The 19,383-nt window shown below is 53.7% G+C and overlaps 2 protein-coding genes across 7 annotated transcripts; one reads left to right on the top strand and one right to left on the bottom strand.

Annotated features, from left to right (window-relative positions):
• Nucleotides 1–519: 519 nt before the first annotated feature.
• On the bottom strand, nt 520–16,796 carry NT5M (5',3'-nucleotidase, mitochondrial). Of its 6 annotated transcripts, none has more exons than XM_082604331.1 (5): nt 16,309–16,796; nt 12,931–13,031; nt 5,902–5,962; nt 2,369–2,483; nt 520–1,109 (listed from the first exon to the last, which is right to left on the bottom strand). In XM_082604331.1, the coding sequence occupies exons 1-5, from the start codon at nt 16,573–16,575 to the stop codon at nt 967–969; spliced, it is 687 nt and encodes a 228-aa protein (XP_082460457.1). In that variant the 5' UTR covers nt 16,576–16,796; the 3' UTR covers nt 520–966. The 6 variants fall into 6 exon arrangements, 5 of the variants coding, with proteins under 5 accessions (XP_082460457.1, XP_082460460.1, XP_082460461.1 ...); XR_014291937.1 differs by lacking the exons at nt 520–1,109; nt 2,369–2,483 and adding exons at nt 3,804–4,807; nt 4,916–5,259; XM_082604333.1 differs by lacking the exons at nt 520–1,109; nt 2,369–2,483 and adding exons at nt 3,804–4,807; nt 5,125–5,259.
• Nucleotides 9,667–11,414, top strand: LOC309793664 (MKI67 FHA domain-interacting nucleolar phosphoprotein-like). Its single transcript, XM_082604330.1, is given in 2 exon segments — nt 9,667–10,458; nt 10,460–11,414. Coding segments are annotated over 2 exon segments (1,179 nt in total). The 5' UTR covers nt 9,667–9,772; the 3' UTR covers nt 10,953–11,414.
• Nucleotides 16,797–19,383: the final 2,587 nt, after the last annotated feature.

Below are 19,383 nucleotides of genomic sequence, written 5' to 3'. Positions count from 1 at the left end.
CTCTCCTGTGCCCCTGGAGTCCCAGGGTCTCGTTTCCTTCCCGGGCCTCAGGCCAGGGCGGCCGGGACTCCTCCGGACAGTACCCTGCTCGGGCGGGGGGCCTCCAGTCCACGTGATGCAGCCCCGATACCCTCCAGTCGGGACCCACCGGCCGCTCTCCTCACCTTTCCTCCTGCCCGACCCACCCCTAGGGCCCAAGGGACAACCAGGGGGTCCCAGGAGGGCAGCCGTGGGGAGCACAGCGGGGGCAGGAGTGGGCAAGAAAGCACGGGCCGTGGGTGGCCAGTTACGGGGCCACTTCCCGCCCAGGGACACCGCAGCCGCCAGCGCTGCCACCTGCGCCACCGTCAGGGCCCGCCCCTCCCGGCCCCATGCGGCCCCATGGTGAGGTAGACCCATCAAGCTGCGCCCTCAACCCAGGCTCTCAGCAGTGCAGGGGGACAGCTGGGCGCCCGGGGGGCCAGATGCCAGAGGACCTTGGGGCGGGGACTAGAGAACAGCATTTATTGTTCATGCCTTCAGCGAACATCCAAGCCTTCAGCCCCCGGGTAGGGGGGGAGTGGGGGGGCAAACAGAGCCCTCTAGCCAGTCAGAGGCGGGGCCCAGGGAGGACCCCTGGCACAGAGCCTGGCATGGCCCAGAACTCGCACCGTGTTTGCTGGATCCGGGGCAGGTCCACAGGGGAGACCCCTGGGTGCCGGGCAGCAGGGGCCGTGGTTCAGAGCGGGGCGGTTGTCCCCACCTGCTCCTACATCACCCTCAGACTAGGCGGCTGCTGGCCGGGGAGGGGGCTTCCCTGAGGGAGGGGAGGGCTGTCCCCTCTGAACAACGCCCCGGGCTCCTCCCTGACCGGAGGCCTGAGGTCGGCCTGGCTGCCCGTGTCCTGTCCAGGGCCCTGGGCCAGCCTTGCCCCGAGATGCATGTAAGGCCAGGCCGGGCAATGTGCGGGGCCGGGGCTCAGCCAGCTCAGCGGGGCCGCTTGCTGTCCAGGACGGCCCTCCAGTCGTCTGCCCATGAGTGCAGCCTGCGGCCGGGGGGCTGCAGCCGCATGTGCCGGTTGTGACAGGCCGTGAAGAGCACGTGCTCCCAGCGGGGGTTCGGCTCGGCCCCTGGGGGGAAAGCAGCACCTCAGTCCCACGTCGGGGCCGCAGGCGATCGCACCAGCCCTGTCTCATGGGGGTTGGACGCGGGCCCCCTCGCAGCCCCAGAGCCCACAGCAGGTGCTCGGCGAAGAGTGACCACGTGCTCCCTACGGCCACGGACTCTGCTGGAGGCTGAGCCTCAAGACACCCGCCCTCCCCGCCCCTGTGCCCAGCCATCCTGCGCTGCCTGGACCAGCTCCGTCACCAGCTGTTGACCGTGGGCCCCACAAGCCCCGCAGGCTTCAGTCCCTTGGGTCCACACTGACGCCGCCAGTGGTGACCTGCCCTTTGGGTATGGCCTCTCCCCTGTCCCCCACAGAAGCTGAGTGGGTCCCTGGGCCCCTCGAAGTCATGGCCTCCTCCACCCCCGCACTGTGCCCTGACTGTCCTAGGGAAACTGTGCGGTCGGGGAGGTCAGTGGCAGGCACACCTGTGGATTCTACCTTCTGGACACTGACCGGGGTGTCAGATGGGCATGTTTCCCAAGCCAGCTCCAAAAATCATCAAGGAAGGAATATTTCAAATTTTCCCACTGAGGTGTCCAAAAGAATAGGATTTAACCCTGAAACTAGTGATGGCTACCAGGAGGGGAGCGTCTGCCAGAGTATGCAGGCACAGCGAGAACAGCAGAACCAGGAGATAAAGAAACCAAATTCTGATGGAGGTTGTTTGAGCTCCTAGATCCAGCCGTGCCTGAAGCCCTCCTACCCCAGATTTTCAGTTTGATGAACCAATAAGTTTCCCCTCTCCTTTCTAAGCAAATCCAAGGTTTGTTTATTTTTTGGGAGGGGGTCACCCATAAGCTAAAGGGACAAATACAGCTCCCAAACCACCTTCAACTAGAGAGATTAGGCTTTGCTTTTCTGCTTTAACACATGAGGTTCAGTCCAAATTACTTCTGGGGAAAAAAAGCGGGGGGGATTCTGTTGCTAAAAACAAACGTTTGGAAGCCAGAGTCCAGCCCTCATTTTGTACGAGGGCAAGGCTTCAAGGTGTAAAGGGACTCACTCAAGGCCACCCAGAGAGTTACCCCAGAGCCAGGACCCACTCTTCCTGACTCCCCGTGGGGCCCCTTCCGAGGCTGGACGCGGAGAAGAATCTTGTCTCCCTCCACATGCGGCTTAAGGCTGGATGTGATGCCTAACATATGTCTGGTGAGTGAGGGGGGTCAGGGGCCGGGAGGCCTGGCCGCCACGCTCGCCCCTCCCCCGCTGCAGGCCACTTGCCTGTGATGTCCACGCGGTCGTCTATGAGGAGGTCGGCGGAGACCACGGTCTTGTCTCTGGTCAGCACGATCTGCTCTAGAAAGTCAGGGCCGAAGTGCTTCTCCACCCAGGCGTACTGGAATGACAGCAGGCGGGGGGAGGTGGAGCTGTGAGGGGGCACAGCCGGCTCTCCTGCAAGAGGGGCCCCCCTGGGAGACTGCCACGCTCAGGGGACAACAGGACCGTCCCGGCCCTTCGGCCACAAAGCGGCAGAATCGTGGCTCCGAGCAGACGCCCCGGCCCCCGCGGCGAGGCTCTAGGGCAAGGAAAGGGGGACGGAGCTCCAAGGCGCGTCGAAACAACCCCTTACAGACGGGCCATCCTCCTGTCCTACCCGGTGAATTTTCATCCGGAGGCCACGTGAGGACTGGACCCGTGACGGGAGCGGGAGAGGGTCTCAAGCAGATGGTGCCAGTGCCGGGGGCGTGGGTGTGTCCGGGGGCTCCCCCGACGCCCTGCTCCTGAGTGACCTTGCCCAGCAGGTGGAGGACCCCATGCAAATGACCACACTGGCCACCTTCTCAGGAAGACCCCCCATCACAAGATAACAGGAGGCCGTCATGTTCACAAAACAGCTGCGCGAGGCTAAGTCTCCACACCGAGCTGGACTGACAGCAGACGAGCTGACTCCTGGGTCGTCCACCAGGCCAGGGTGCGGACACCCCAGGCCTCTGGCTGGGAGGAGAGGCCCTGACGGGGGCACGGCAGCCCCCGCATGGCCAGGGGAGGTGGGGCGGCCGGGGCTCCGGTTCCAGCTCAGCTGCTCCGAGGGCTCCATCGCACCCGCACTGAAGCCTCACAACAGCCGCGCAGCAGGTGGGCACCCCGAAGGCTCTGAGGCAGTAAAACAAGGGGGTGACAGAGGGTGGGGGGCAGGGCACAGACATCCCACAGGAATGCGTTCCAGGCCCACGGGGAGCCATCGGAGCTGCGTCTCCAGGCCAACCCGGGGAGGAGGGCAGGCAGGCGCTGCTCCCTCTTTGCTCTTCAGTTTGGAGGGTGTCCACTGAGATACCTTTAAGCTCAGAGATTCTCTCCTCAGCCGCATCAGGTCTACTCAGAACTTGTCCTCCCAAGTGCTTTGCCTTCTCATTTCCGTGACTCCACCCAATTCTTACTTTCCCCAAGGAACCTGCCCTGGCCTCCTCCCTGGGTGACCACAGAACCTGTGACAGAGTGATGACTGTCTCTCTTCCTGCCACACTCTCCTCAGCTCCCTAGAGCAAAGAGACGGCTTTTTTAAGCCCCAGATGCCTAGCGTTGCAGCAGGTGCCCGGTAAACGTTTGCCGAATGACTGCCAACCAAAAAAGCATTTACTTTTTTATTGCAAAAGTAATGGCTAATCAAAGAAAATTTGGGAAATCAAGGAAAGTTAGAGAAGCATCTATAGTTGGCAGAATTTCCTTCCTTCCCTTTTTTAATAAAAATTTACCACGTTTCAAAATGTAGTTTTTAATTAAACTGTATAGGCAACTTTGCACCTAACTTATTTTTCCAGGATCCAAGAATGCAGAAAACATAAATCAACCGTGAAACTGCCCAGGCTTTCTGGTTTGAGAAAAGTGCACTGGGGTTCTTTCTTTTGTGCTGGGTGGGGGTCTCTGGGCCAAAGAGAAGACACAGGGGTGACGTTTACTGCTAGCAAGGTGGTGAATGCCGCCTTCTACATCCTTCCTACAACCCAGGGAGGCATCATCACAACTGCACTGGTTATGAGACAGAGGCCCTGAGAGGCTGGGTGGGGGGTCTGAGACCCAGAGCTCTCGTCTGACTCCCGGGCTCGGCCAGGGTGGGGGCCGGGGTCCGAGGGCACCGCTGGGGGGGCGGGGCTGGGGAGGGAAGGTGGCTCGTTTTCCACCCAATCGTAACTCTGGTCCCTGAAGACACTTGGGCAGGCAACAGTTCGGCCTGGCGAACACAGAGCCATCCGAGGTAAAGTGGTGGTGTTATTCCCGAACCAGAATCTGTCAAGACGACCCAAACGGAATCCGAACCACATGCAGCAAAAGAGTTACTAGACTTTCGAGGGAGGAGGTCTTTCCATGGCCTCAGGGAAGAGCAGCATTTGGTGACACAGCTGCTGCAGAGACAACTAAAGGCTTTAAAGTAGGGCCGGCGGGACATGTCCCGCACCCCTGGGGGTGTGCATGTGGAGCTGAAATGCACAGGCAGCTCCGGAGGCTATGTCAGCATTTCTCCCCAGATGGCCATGTAGACAGAGGTGTGCTTGAGAAACAGCATCAGCAGGAAGCAGGCTTGCTGAGGTACAGAGGGGTAAGAAGGGTGGTGCTTCCAGCCTCGGAGGTAGGGGCGGACGTGGGACAAGGACGTCGGTACCCCGGGGACAGACACGGCAGGTCGGAGCCAACTGGAGCTCAGAGGGGAGTGCTGGGTTGAGGCTGCAGGGGCGGGATGAGGACTGTGAGGGCCGGACAGCCAGCCTCGCCTCCACCGCAGCCCTGGCTGAAACCGCTGCCCCAGCCCAGCGGTTCTCAAACATGGCGCACCTGGGGGCTTGTGGAAACACACTGGCTACTCCCAGAGTTTCTGCTGGGGGTCTCGCGAAGGGCCAGACGATGCCCACTTCTAGCCAGCGTGCAGGGGATGCTGAGCCTCCAGTTCACTGCTTTGCTGGGGACTGAACATGCCTCCAGGCCCAAGCCCACCCGCGCTGACCAAGCTGAGTCACTTGCCCCCCGCGGTGAGCTGCACTCACGGTCCTGGCAGGTTGAGGGGCGTCCTGAGCACGAGGCACACAGTGGAGGCCAGCACCCGCAACCCCCCAATGAGGGCGCATCCCTTCCGTGTGAAGCGCAGGAGGCGCCGATCGTTGGCTGACCGTGTGTGTTTTCTTCTCACGTGGAGCCGGGCGAGGAGAGGTCCCGAGAGGACACACTGGACCCCTGCCGAGGTCGGCCCCCGAGCAGGGGGTCTGGGCCCCGAGCCCCACCTTCCCAGACTTGGGAAGCTCCTTGGCTTCCTCGTGGCAGGAGCAGCCCTGGGCCCACCTCTGGTGTGAACCCACCCCCGGGGAACAGACCAACCCTCTGGGTTTGGCAACCCTGCAAGTTCCCAATCTCCAGAGAAGTCTCAGTTTTATGTAATTCTACCTACTTTCAATAAAGATGACGAAGTGAGTGTGTAGCAAACTGCAGCTTCACTGTCTCACCTTTGTGAGGCTTTTCGTGCCCAAATATTTGGTTTGGGTGGCCTCCAGCCCCTCCCCGACCCACATCCTCTCCTCGTCCCATCCTTCACGTCGATGCTGCACCAACGGGGACGGTCACCTTCCCACAGAACCTGGTGCCTCGCCAGGTCCACCCAGAGGGTGCAGTAGAATTTCAGACTCTGCTGGGAGGAGGCCCTGGCCCAGACCCGGGAGGCTGGATGGGAGGAGGGGCAGCCCCGGCAGGCAGCGGCCATGGATGTGGGTCCAAGCTCTTCCCTGGGACACGGGGCAAAGCAAGAAGAGGCCCAATCCCAGGCGACTTACCTTCTCGAAGGGACAGTACTTGTACATCTTGATGGGGCTGGTGCAGATGAAGACGTCCGTGCTGGGGGAGAGGCGGAGGGTGAGGCTGGGCGCCGGCGTCCCCCTGCCCGAGCCCGGCCCCCGATGGCCAGCGATGCCCTGTCCACCCGGCCCCGGCCGCCGCGTGTGACCCCAGCCCTGGCCCGACACCAGCTCAAGGCCAGGCAAACCACAGGGCAGCCCCGTGCAGCCAGCCATGCAGGTTGGCAAAGCTGAGGAACAGCCGTCCCTGGGATGTGACAGGAAATGCCAAGAAACGGTGAGTACCAGCCTGCGAGGAAGGCATTACAGGACCAGAGCCAGCTACTCAAGGGACGTACATCAGGGCCTCACACGGCGCAGAAGCAGGAAACCTACAAGCCAAGCCGGAGTCTCTAGGTCAAGGGTGCAGCCGGGCGGCTCGGGCTTCACGCACTCCTGTGGACCCTGGTGCACCCTCGCGGTCTGTGCTGCGCCAGGTCCTCCCGCGGCCCCGGGCCCGGCGCCCGCCAGCAGTGCCAGCTGGTCCCCAGTCCTCATCAAGCTGGCACCTGCCCACAGAGCGGCACCTACTGTCTCATCGGGCCAAGCCCACGGGAGACGGGATCCCTGGAAAGCAGTCCCGAGAGGCCTGTCAGACTGAGGCCCCGGGCAGAGGGTTGTGGCGTCTCGGGCACCCTGGGTCTCCGCCTGCTTCCTGTCTCCGTGGATTTGCCTGCTCTGGACATCTCATGTTAACGGAACCCCACAGTACGTGGTCTCTTGTGACTGGTTTCTTTCATTTAGGGTTATGTTTTCAAGGACACTGGAACCGTGGGCCTTTTTACTGCCCAGTAATGTCCCTTGTTTAGATGCTCCACGTTCAGTTTACATGCTACCACGGATGGACAGTGGGGCTGCTTCCACCCAGGAACTGTGGCGCTGGGGACGCCCGTGCGCAGGGTCCGTGTGGACCTGTGTCTTCGTTTCTCTCGGGTGCGACTGCTGGGTTACAGGTGGCTCTGTATCCAACATCCTGAGGATGCGGTTTCCAAGGCAGCTGCACCGGTTACAATCCCACCACCAGTGATAAGGATTCCAAGCTCTCTCCATCCTTGGCTACACGCACGATCGTCCATCTTTTTTACGACAGTCATTCTAGTGGTGCAGAGAGGCTTTTTACTGTGGTTTGGACTTATTTCCCTAAGGATGAATGATGTTGAGGCAAACTTTCACGCACTTAATTGCCATCTGTAACTCTCCTTTGGAGAAATGCCAAGGAAATGCCAAACTCAGCGCCCGAGCCCATGTTTTTAAAACCTAAGTTAGATGACACCCTTCTCTCTTCTACCTCTTCCTCCACATCCCACCTGCCCCACACTCACTGAAACCTCACCCTCCTGGCCTCATTTGCTACCCAAGTCAGCAAACCCCTTCCGCTCCCAGGGCCTGTACCCTTGCTCCCCGCTGCCCTTCACTACTCATTCCGATCCTACAGGTCTGACGTCAGATATCACCCCCTTGGAGAAGCATCTGCACCTGAAATAGCCCCTCCCTGGTGACCTCTAACACGTCACCTTGCTCATTTCCTGCACAAAGCACAAGACACAGAGCCATCCACTTGATTAGCCATCCACTAGACCCCTCTCTCAGCCCAAACTCTGGGCATGGACTGACCGTCAGAATCGTCCACCCGCTAAGAGCCAAAGTGGAAGTAAAGTACCAGTGGTATGGTCTCAACCTGGACATCTCAGACTGGAATTTCTGCAAATGTGTTAATAGGGCAGCTGTGAAAAAGTGCTCTGGGCCAGAACCCACGAGAAGAAAGCTGCCTCCTTGGGACTTCCCTGGTGGTGCAGTGGTTAGGAATCCACCTGCCAATGCGGGGGACACAGGTTTGAGCCCTGATCCGGGAAGATCCCACATGCCGCGGAGCAACTAAGTCTGTGAGCCACAACTACTGAGCCCATGCGCCACAACTACTGAAGCCCACGTGCCTAGAGCCTGTGCTCCCCAAAAGCTACCTCAATGAGAAGCCCGCGCACCGCAACAAAGAGTAGCCCCCGCTTGCCGCAACTAGAGAAAGCCCGTGCACAGCAACGAAGACCCAATGCAGCCAAAAATAAAAATAAATTAAAAAATAAAAAATAAAAAATAAAGAAAGCTTCCTCCTCTGCCGCCCCCTGAAGAATCTCAATGCACGTCCACAAACTAAAAGCTTTGAGAAGTTCCACAAGAAAGACACCTCTCATTGATATTTCCCACGCTGCTTTAGTCAAAGAACACTCTTCTTGGGACTTCCCTGGTGGTCCAGTGGTTAAGACTCCACACTCCCAATGCAGGGGTCCTGGGTTCAATCCCTGGTCAGGGAACTAAGATCCCACATGCCACAACTAAGACCCGGTGCAGCCAAAATAAATAAATAATAAATAAATAAATATTAAAAAAGAAAAAAAGAACACCCTTCTGTTGCACACCTATTATGTCCTGCAGAATAGTAACAGTGGCAGCTAACATTTACACTGCACACATTTTACAGATGAAGAAACTGAAAGTTTAGAAACTCGCTGAGGGTTCGATTCTGGAGAAGCAGTCTAACTCCAGTTCAGACTGAGACTTAACCACCGTGCAATCCAGCTCCCCAGAATACAGTTGGTGAATGTGGTCCAGGAAATGCGGATCCAGACAAGAACAGAGCTTTTAAAAGCTTCGGTGCAAAAATACACATTCTTTGCCTCGCCAGGCTCTTGCTACAGGTGGAAGAAGTTATAGTACATTATTCTGGTGTAAATCAGGTTCAAATCATAGACCAGAGTAGAATACACTACTCTGCAGGGCCTGGACTCAAGTCTAAAGATAAATTACCAACCAAACCATCCTACAGGTCAACCCAAACTCTAAGCATTTTGTGTTTCTCTGATGCCTATTTATCATGTTAGAACTTTGAAAGCAGACAATGTTTGAAGGCAGTTACATGGCACAGTGAAAGCCAAATCTTACCTTATGTTTTTTTTTTTTGTTTGTTTGTTTGTTTTTTTGCGTTACACGGGCCTCTCACTGCTGTGGCCTCTCCTGTTGCGGAGCACAGGCTCCGGACACGCAGGCTCAGCGGCCACGGCTCACGGGCCCAGCCCCTCCGCGGCATGTGGGATCTTCCCAGACTGGGGCACGAACCCGTGTCCCCTGCACCGGCAGGCAGACTCTCAATCACTGCGCCACCAGGGAAGCCCCATACCTTATGTTTGATTTGTCATCGTGGTTGCTAAATTCAAGCAAAATTGTGAGCAATAAAAGTTATACAAGCCTAGAAGTAAATCCTAACATCTGTGGCCAATTAACTTTTAACAAGGAAGCCAAGACCATTCAACAGAGGAAAGAAGAGTCTTTTCAACAAATGGTTCTGGGACAATTGGATTTTCCACATGACAAAGAAGGAAGTGGGACCCCCTTCCTCACACCATATGCAAAAATTAAAATGGATCAAAGACCTAAATATAAGAGCTTAAACTATAAAACTCTTGGAAGAAAACATAGGAGCAAATCTTTGTGACCTTGGATTAGGCAAAGGATCCTTAGATACGGCACCAAAAATACAAACGACAAAAGAAAAGAAATAAATAAATTGAATTATATCAAAATAAAAACTTCGGGTTTCAAAGGACACCACCCAGAAAGTAAAACAACAATCCACAGAATGAGAGAATATATCTGCAAGTCATATATCTCATAAGGGACTTGTTATCCAGAATATATAAAGCAGTCTTATGAGTTAACAATAACAAAAAAAGACAAATAAATTGAAAAAAAATTAGCAAAGGATTTGAATAACCATTTATCAAAAAAATATATACTTTTTCGCCTGCGAGCTGGCGACATGGCGGCCCTGACTGGACCGGCCAAGCCGCTCTTGTCCCTGAACCCGCAGGAGGATACCAAGTTTAAGAAGGAGGTGGCGCGGGTTCGCCGGCGCGCAAGCAAGCAACAGGAGAAACAAAAACTTACTCCTGGAGTGATCTATGTGGGCCACTTACCTCCATCGCTTTATGAAACCCAGATCCGAGCATATTTCTCCCAGTTTGGCACTGTTACAAGATTCAGACTGTCCAGGAGTACCAAGACTGGAAATAGCAAAGGCTCTGGCTTTGTGGAGTTTGAATCTGAAGATGTTGCCAAAATAGCTGCTGAAACGATGAACAACTACCTTTTTGGCGAAAGACTCTTGAAGTGTCATTTTATACCACCCGAAAAAGTACATGAAAAACTTTTTAGGGAGTGGCATATGCCATTTAAAAGGCCATCGTATCCAGCAGTGAAATGGTATAATCAGCATTGGACACTTCTTCAAAAGCTACGGATGGAAGAGCGACTTAAAAAGAAGGAAAAATCACTCAGGAAGAGATTGGCTATGAAGGGAATTGATTATAACTTCCCTTCACTGGTCTTACATAAAAATGAGGAAAATGCTTCAAACACTGGTGCTCGTAATTCCAGAAAGCACCAGGCTTTACGTAAGAAGAAGAAAAAAGCAGCTTTGGTCACTCCTAACACTCCTGAGAAGACTGGATAGCCAGGGCCCCACGCCGGTTTGTACACCATTTTTGGAGAAACGAAAATCTGAAGTGGCTAAAATGAATGATGATGATAAAGATAATGAGATAGTTTTCAAACAGCCCATATCTGGTGTAAAAGAAGAAACAAAAGACACTCAGACGCCTACAAGTTCAAGGCAAAAAAGACGAAAAAAAAAAGCACCCAATAATTCTGAATGTATTGTGTATGGCTGGTGTTCTGAAAAAGGTGATTTTATTATGGAGGCTGATTCTTTGTATTTAACTAGATACGGTGGAATGCAATCAGTAACAAGATGGTTGGAGAAAAAAACTGTCAATTCAAGTCAGCAGGGAGAGCAGTCAGTGATTTTGGCTTCCCCGCCCTCGCAGAAATGCAGGGGTGAGCACCAGCTCAGCAGCCCGGCTCACGCTGCCTGTGTCCTGCCTCTACGGCTCTCTTCAGCTTTCATAGCTGCCTTTAGTGGCTCTGCCTGGGTAGCTTAAGTACTAGGCTCTAGCCTTTGTCGTTATCATCAAATAAAGAAAATAAAATCTTTATTAAGTGACCATGTAAGTGGTTCTCTGTTAGACCCATCAGATGGCTGAAACTGGACATTAAATTGTATTAAGGGTGAGAAGGCAGCGTCACTAGTAATCGGGATTCGCTTATGTATATGTGATCATTTTTACCAATGTTAAGTTAGTTTGGGGCGGGCTAGCATGGATTAATTAGTAACTACATCCTGTATCAGTATCATCAATCTGGAATTAGACTTCAACATTTAAGCAGTGACCACCAGGTAAACTTTTTCTATATTTTTTTGTATGCCAGGGGGGACTTGGGTGTCTTGAAGTAAAATAGCTGGTTTTTGCCTTTTCAACTATCTTTAAGTTTCTGATGCTCTTGAAATATGCTTTTGTATCAGCTAATTCAGGTTCATTAAAAACATTCATTGCCACCAAAAAAAATATATATATATATATACACAAATAGCTAATATGCACACCAAAAGATGCTTAACAACATTAGTCTTCAGAGAAATGCAAATTAAAACCACAATGAGATACCACTTCACACCCACTAGGATGGCTGCAATCAAAAAGACCATAGCGGGCTTCCCTGGTGGCGCAGTGCTTGAGAGTCCGCCTGCCGATGCAGGGGACATGGGTTCCTGCCCCAGTCCGGGAGGATCCCACGTGCCGCGGAGTGGCTGGGCCCGTGAGTCATGGCCGCTGAGCCTGCGCGTCCGGAGCCTCCCGTGCTCTGCAACGGGAGAGGCCACAACAGTGAGAGGCCCGCGTACCGCAAAAAAAAAAAAAAAAAAAAAAAGACCATAGCAAGTGCTGGGGAGGAGAAATTGGATCCCTCAGACATTGCTACTGGGAATGTAAAATGGCGCAGCTGCTTTGAAAGTAGTTTGGATTCAGCATCTGACCCAGCAGTTCCACTCCTTGGTACACATCTAAGAGAAGTAAAAACATGCGACCACAAAAAACCTTGTACATGAATGTTCACAGCAGTGTTATTCTTCATATCTAAAAAGAAGAAACACCCAAGATCTATCGGCTAAGGAACGGATGGACAGAACGTAGCATATCCACACGACGGAGAATCACTCAGCAGTGAAAAGGGGTGAAGTGCTGATTCATTTTGCGACACACATGAACCCGGAAACATCATCCTGAGTGAGAGAAGCCAGTCACAGAAGGCAAGGTATTGTAAGAAACGTATATGAAACGTCCAGAATAGGCAAATCCAGAGACAGCAAGCCAACTGCAGTTGCCGAAGGCTGAGGGCAGAGAGCAGGAATGGGAAGTGACTGTTAATGTGCTGAAGTTGACTATGGTGATGTTTGGACATCTCTGTGAACCCGCTAAAAACCATGTGGGTGTAGGGGATGTGAATTGTACCTCAATAAGGCTATTTTCTTTAAGGTTCTCAGGGGAGCACTGTAAGTGCCACCGAATTTCGATGGGCGGTGGGCACTGGTTCTGGGGCGGGGGCCTCAGCTCACAGGACCAGGCAGACGTTTCCCTCATCCTCTTGCTGTTGCTCCCCCCATCCCATCTCCCAGGTCTCCCCATCGCACCCCTTCACACACCTGGCTCTCTGTGTTCAGCACTGATCCCAGTTCGTGGTTGTCTTCCCGGATGTGATGCTCTATTTAACACCTGCTCTCTGGCTGGACTGTAAGCTCCAGGAGAGCAGGGAATGCGCTTTGTTCACTTGTGACTCACTGGTGCCCAGAGGCATCTAACAGTCAGTTCTCAGATATTTGCTGAATAAATGAACCCTGAACACCCAGCGAAGCCCGTCAAATTAGACTCGACATTCTCCCAAGTTACTGGATGGAAGCATCTTAACAGCCTACAGACTTGCCCCGTGAGGATGGACCGCGCAGGCCCGTGCAGGGTGAGGAACGAGAAGCAGAGGTGATGTGATGTGGGAAGGGGCGCGGACCCTGGGCCGAGACAAACTCACCTCTCCAGGTTGGCCATCTGCTTCACAGCCTCCACAGCGCCTGGCAGAGGCTCGAGGTCAAAGAAGAAATTCTCCGACTCCCAGATGCTGATGGCCTTCTCCTGAGAAGGGGAGAAGAGCAGGTGATGCCCGGGGTCCTCAGCACCCTGCGTGCCCACACCCCGAGGATGCAGCTCCTGGGGGAGGATGGGTGGGAGCTGGCACTGGTGTGTGTTCTGGCCCCTTTGCAGGAGGGATCCAACTTCTGCGAGGATCCAACAGGGACCAGCTACGGTGCTGGGGCTGTGGATTCTGAAGCCAGTGCTGCTGCAGGCCCTGCTGGAGTTGGTGGGGACAGAAGGCCAGCCCCCAGGAACCACACGTTCGCCTGATTCTAAAGGCCAGAGGACCCCTGGAGGCAGCGAGGGTGGGCTGGGTCCTGCCACGGTGCTGGAATCTCACTTTCAACAGCTGGAGGAGCTCAGGCCCTTCAGAGCACCGCCGTGCCACGAGGGATGGGGGCACAGGCAGAAGGCCGACCGGGCAGAGCTCCAGGCTCCGCACCACATCAGCAGAACAGCTCTTTATCTGAGCTACGCATTGGGATGCCAATAAAATACTTCATTAAAACACACACACACACACACACACACACACACAACTATTCTGCTGCTTTTAAAGTTTAAAAGCCCACAATCCAGACCCTCATTTCACGTGTGAGAAAACCGAGGCTCAGAATGGGGAAGGGATTGACTTAATGTCACACAGCAAAAAGGTGGCTCCCAACTGCCCGGCTAGGAGTGTCCGTCTTATGCTGCTTCCCAAATTCAAGTCTGCAGTATGTCACCTCCTTCCAGCGCCAGGACAAGGGGAAAGTGACAACCCCCAGCCTCTGAGAAGCAGGAAACCATGTCCCATGTGTGCAATGCAGGAAGCGCTCCCCCACCCGCCGTCAGTACACCCCCCAGAACAAATGCCACCATGGCGACATACGGGGAGTACACGGAGGTCACATGGGCAATACTGTTGTCAACTACATGGGCTTAAGCAAATCAGTGCTTATTGCTAATATATGCCCTCTCTTGTCTGAGCCTCACATCCCACAGGCGGCAAGAGCTGCCATCCCCAATTTACAAATGAGGAAACTGGGCTTCACTGAAGCTTTTTTTCCAAGGCCACTTCAGGGTGATACTGTCAGAACTTGAACTTGGGGCTTCCGACTCAAAGGGAAGCAGTGTGAGTGGTGGAAAGCAGGCTGTGGCCCAGGGCTAACCATCTCCCCTCAGCACCCCAGCTTACCTCCCTCCCCCTCAACTTTCCCTGAAACCCTGGTCAAGGGACTTCCTTTCTCTAAGGCCCGTTCAACTGCCCTAACAGTGTAAGATTCTAAGTCAGTGAAAATGAGCTATGCCTTCCCCTCTGCCCTGCTCACCCCTTGGCAAGCGAGGCTCAAAGGAAACACAGAAAGACCCACATTTTGTAAAGCAGGGATGCCTCCGTGTGGAAGCCGGGTGATTGACAGGGAGGTTTTAATGCAGATGCTGGGCCAGCTGAGCCAAGGGGAGACCAGGGAGGTCCTGCTATGAGCTGTGTCTGGGGATAAAGGTCATGTTTGCATCTATTAAAGCCCCATTGCCTGCAATGTTCCCTGGAGCAGCAGTGCACAGTGAGCTCTCGGAGCACCCCTCCTTGGTGCCCGAGTTCTGCTCCCAGGCCTTGTTCTTGGAAGACAGTAACACATTCCCTTAGACCCGGAGTCCGCACATTGGCACAATGGACTAGAAGAGCCACTGTCCTTGGAGAGCTGGGGGGTGGGCGACCTAATGGCAGTGGCAGTCTGCGGGACCTGGACCTGAGGGAGCCGCCAGCTGAGATCTGCATCTTCAGCCAGGCCTGGACACTGGCAGGAGGACCCAGACTTGGTGCTGGACGAACGCTCTGGGGAAGGGTAACCGGCCCCCGCAGAGACCCCCTCCTCTTAGCCAGGACCTGGACCTTCGAGGGTGAATATTGTGCCGTAAGACCTTGCCCTTTCTTGTCAGAACAGAGAATAACATTTGCTTGGTGGATATTTACAGGAACATCATTACCTGACCATGACCTGACCTCAAGAACAAAGGATCTAACACCAAGAAGTCTGCACCAACTAACCACGCCCCTCCCTCACCTTTCCTAGAAAAGGGCTTTGCTGAAAGCTTTTGGGAAGTTTGGGGTTTTTAAGGCATGAGCCATCCATCTCCTTGCATGGCCCTGCAGTAGACCTTTCTCTGTTCCAAACTCTGACGTTTTGGTATTGTTTGGCCTCGCTGTGCATTGGGCACACGGACTTCCATTTCAGTAACAGGTTTAGTGGCATCACAGTAACACGGTCCTGGGAGGAAAGGAAGAACCCGGACGGCAACACTGAGTGCCGTCTATGAATGAAGACACACACAGGGCAGGGGTGAACATTACTGGGCCTGCAAAAATTACTAGGGCATTTTCTCCGGTTTAAAGTTTTTAATTAGGTATCAGGGAGTGGGAGAGGTCAGCACCCCAGCCTCAGGGGAAAGTTGCCTTCTGAAGCGCCTGGTGTTAATGAAAAGAAATGGCGCTTGATTTCCTTTTTAACACCCACCCCTCCACAAACCAAATTACTGTCGAGATGCCTTTTGTAAATCAAAGAACTGGCACTTGTTAGAGGCGGACAGAGGACAGGACTGAGTGACCTTGGCAAGCAGACAGACAGCTCAGATCCAGGCTGACCCTTCTTGGCTGTGACATGGGACAGGTTCCCTCACCCCACAAGGGAGAAAATAATGTCTGCCTCACAGAGGAGGAAATGCAGCAACCTGGGGTTACAAAGTAGGTTCTAAAATCATCATCAACTCCCCCTGGCAGCCACCAGAGGTGGCCAGTTGAGGGACAGCAGAAAACACTGGGTCTCTAAGTTGGTCCATGGCAAGATCCCGTTCCTTTCACAAAGTAGTTTAAATGGACAAACCAAGCGATCTAAGAACGTTCCTGGTGTCGGAGCTCAGGTGCTCAGCTGGGCGGGCTGGGGCAGGGGATAAGCCAAGGAGTAGATCCGGACCCACCGTGACTCCCTGTGCGCCGTCCAGGAAGACTCGCAACCTCAATGCTACTGGGAACCACACTTTGGTGGAAAAGGGGAAAAAAAGAATGGATGGTAAAGATGCTCATCAAATTCAGGTAGAGGAAGAAACGGGAATGCGACTTGAGGCCAAAATTAAAAAGTCAGTTGAAGATGGGGAGTTAAGTATATTACGCTTTATGTGCTCCTGAATTTTGAGAAGCCCTCGATGACAACCAAGAGCTATCGAACGCAGAGGCCCCTAGGACCCGGTGCTACCGGTGGCGACGCCCAGGGCCACGCGCGCCCGGGGCGGGGATGCTCACGCTCAGCCCGGGCTGCAGGCGGTCGTACTGCTCCGACACCCAGAAGCCGCGCCGGTCCTCCAGCGCGATGAAGGGCTGGTCGGGGAAGCGCGCGCGGAACTTCCTGAGGAAGCCGCCCTCGAAGTCGGCCAGCACGCCGTCCATGTCCACCAGCACCCGCAGGGCGCGGCCGGCAGGCCGGCCCGACGCCCAGCGCAGCCCAGCGGGCCCCGCAGGCACCGCTGCGCCGCGGGGCCTCCGCGCGCACCAGCCGCGCAGCCGGATCATGGCCCCTGGCGGGCGCTCGCCGCAAACACCAGGGCCATGTCCGCGGGAGGAGACACTGCGGACAGGGGAGCGGGCGTCGGGGTCGCGGGATGCGGGAGGCGCGCGCGGGGTCGGGGACGCGCGGGATGCGTGGGGCGCGCGGGGCTCGGGGCGCGTGGGGCGCGCGGGGCGAGCGGGAAACAAGCGCGCAGACTCAAGCCCCAGAGCGAGGCTGCGGCCTCGCCGCCCTTAAAGGGACCCGCGCTGCCGGAGGCGGGCCCGAGGGGCGTGGCCTGGAGGACAGCCCTGGGCGCTGGGCTGTCCTCGGGGCGTCCGCAGTTCCCGATCTCCACTGGCACCTTCTCCCAGGATCCTGCGCCTGGGCTCCCTCCTCCCAGTGCCGCAGCGAGGATGGAGCAGGCCTGTGTCTCGGAGACGTTTACTGAGCCCCTGGAGCGTCGCGCAGTGGACCACGTGGACGAGGTCCTGCTACCCTGGAACTCACATTTTAGAAGGGGAGAGGGACACAAAGCAAAATAAGTCAACAAAATAGGCAGAAGAACTTCAGGGAGTGACAGTAGGAAGGAACCAAAACAGTGATGTGCCCCCTGCTTTACAGTGACTGGCTGGGGAGAGGCTGTTAGAAGAGCAATTAACACCGTGCAAATATCACGAAGCCTTAATAAAACCGGTGACTTTCAAATGAATCTAAAATAAATATTGTTATGTACCCCGTTATAGGTGGCTTTTTTTTTTCTTCTGGCTTTAAAATCTTTTATTGTCAATTTGAGTGAATAAGAGACTATTACTGTTGTTATAGGCAAGCAGTATCCAACAGAGACACACCAGGACCCTCCTCACCCACTATACTCTAAGACACACTAGCATTTTGTCTTTTCCAGAAACACACCAAGCTTATTTGGGTCTAAAGATCTTGGCATACATTTGTTCTTCTCCCTGAAACTCTCTGCTCCCAGATCCCTTTTCATTGGCTCCTTCTCACCCTTCACATCTTGGAAGCATTTCCTGACCTTCCTCTACCCGATGACCATGTTTCATTTTCTTCATGACAGGTACTGACTCTCTGAAAGTATTTTATTTGCTTGCTTTGTGTGTAACTCCTACAGCCAGAGCTTCATTGCCACAAGAACTTTGTCTTGATGACAGATATACACCTGGCATCTGGCACAGGGCTGGACACATATCAGAGACAAAGTAAATGTGTATTCAAAGAATGAAAAACAGATAGTTAAATGTGGTATCTCCACTCACTGCTGTGGCTGTTTGTTGTAAGGTGTGTCTCAAGTAATTGCTGAGGACTTCACTGGTGGCACAGTGGTTAAAAATCCACCTGCCAATGCAGGGGACACGGCTTCGAGCCCTGGGCCAGGAAGATCCCACATCTAAGAACCCACAACTAAGCCCATGCGCCGCAGCTACTGAGCCTGCGCTCTAGAGCCCCCGAGCCACAACTACTGAGCCCACGTGCCTAGAGCCCCCCGCTCCGCACCAAGAGAAGCCACCGCAATGAGAAGCCCATGCAACGCAACAAAGAGTAGCCCCTGCTCGCCACAACTAGAGAAAGCCTGCGCGCAGCAACGAAGACCCAATACAGCCAAAAATAAATAAATAAATAGTTTATAAATAAAATAGATTTATTAAAAAATAAACTTAATTGCTGGATTTTACACATGAATAGCTTTAAAAAAAGTTAGAATATATCCAAGGTTATCCCTCTAACCACATCTCCTTCAGTCATTTCACTCTTGAGAGGAAGAGAGAAGGGTGGGATGCCCCTTAGCAGTTTTGAAGTGAGTGTGATTTGATTCCTGGCTCCTCTTTGCCACAATGCAGGTATTCTCAAACTTTAGTGTGCATCAAGGTTACCTTCAGGGCTTGTTAAACTCAGACTGCAGGGCACCACCCTCAGAGTTTGTAGTAAGTCTAAAGTGGAGTCCAAGAATTTGCATTTCTAAGAAGTTCCCAGGTGACGCTGATGCTGCGGGCTGAGGAACCACGCTTTGAGAACAGATGCCACAATCTAAATAGGCAACAAAATTTAAAGTATGACTAGTAGCTGTGGCTATTTTGAATTATTGTACTGCTTAACTTCTCACAACATTTTTGGCTTTTATTAAAATCCATGTACATCCATGGAAATGTGTCCTGTAATTCAAAATATCTGTCTTCTGTTTGAGGACCAAATGTTGCCATACAGCATTCAGGGACAGCTCCATCCTACAGTACAAGTGTTAAAGTCATTCATCTATACTTGTCCCAAATACATCAATTTGTTTCCATCTGTATTTCAAGGTACAATTTTTACTATTATATTTCATATCGACTGACTACTGTAATAGCTTCCTAAATGATTCTCTGAGGTTATCCATGTAAAGCCAGACAGCCCTTTCTAAGTGCAAGTCTGATCATGCCACTCTCTTGCATCAAACTCTCCGTGGCGTCCCAATCTTTGGGGGGAAAGTCCAGTATCTTTAACACAGCTTACTTGACGTGGTCCCTGTCTATCCTGCAGCCCCACTTCACACCACTCCCCTCCAACCATAAGTATTTTACGTGGTTTATCGTGAGAATTGTACAGATGGGGAAACAAGGCAGAGGACAGCCAAGGTACTTGCCCAGAGTCACAGAGCTACTAAGTGGTAGACAAGGGATTTGACCGCATGTTGCCTGCCTGGCCGGACTACTACCTCGCAGGAAAAGCCTCAGGGAAGAGGTGGCAATTAAGCCGGGCTTGGAGGATTTGGCAAGGTGTTAAACGGGACAGCCATTCAGAACAAAATCCGGAAAGGATGTGCCTAACTAGGAGTT

The sequence above is a fragment of the Mesoplodon mirus genome (assembly GCF_964341445.2).
Source record: "Mesoplodon mirus genome assembly, chromosome: 18".
Lineage (NCBI taxonomy): Eukaryota > Metazoa > Chordata > Mammalia > Artiodactyla > Ziphiidae > Mesoplodon > Mesoplodon mirus.
The sequence above is the reverse complement of the archived record's forward strand: the minus strand, read 5'-3'. Positions and strand labels throughout refer to the sequence as shown.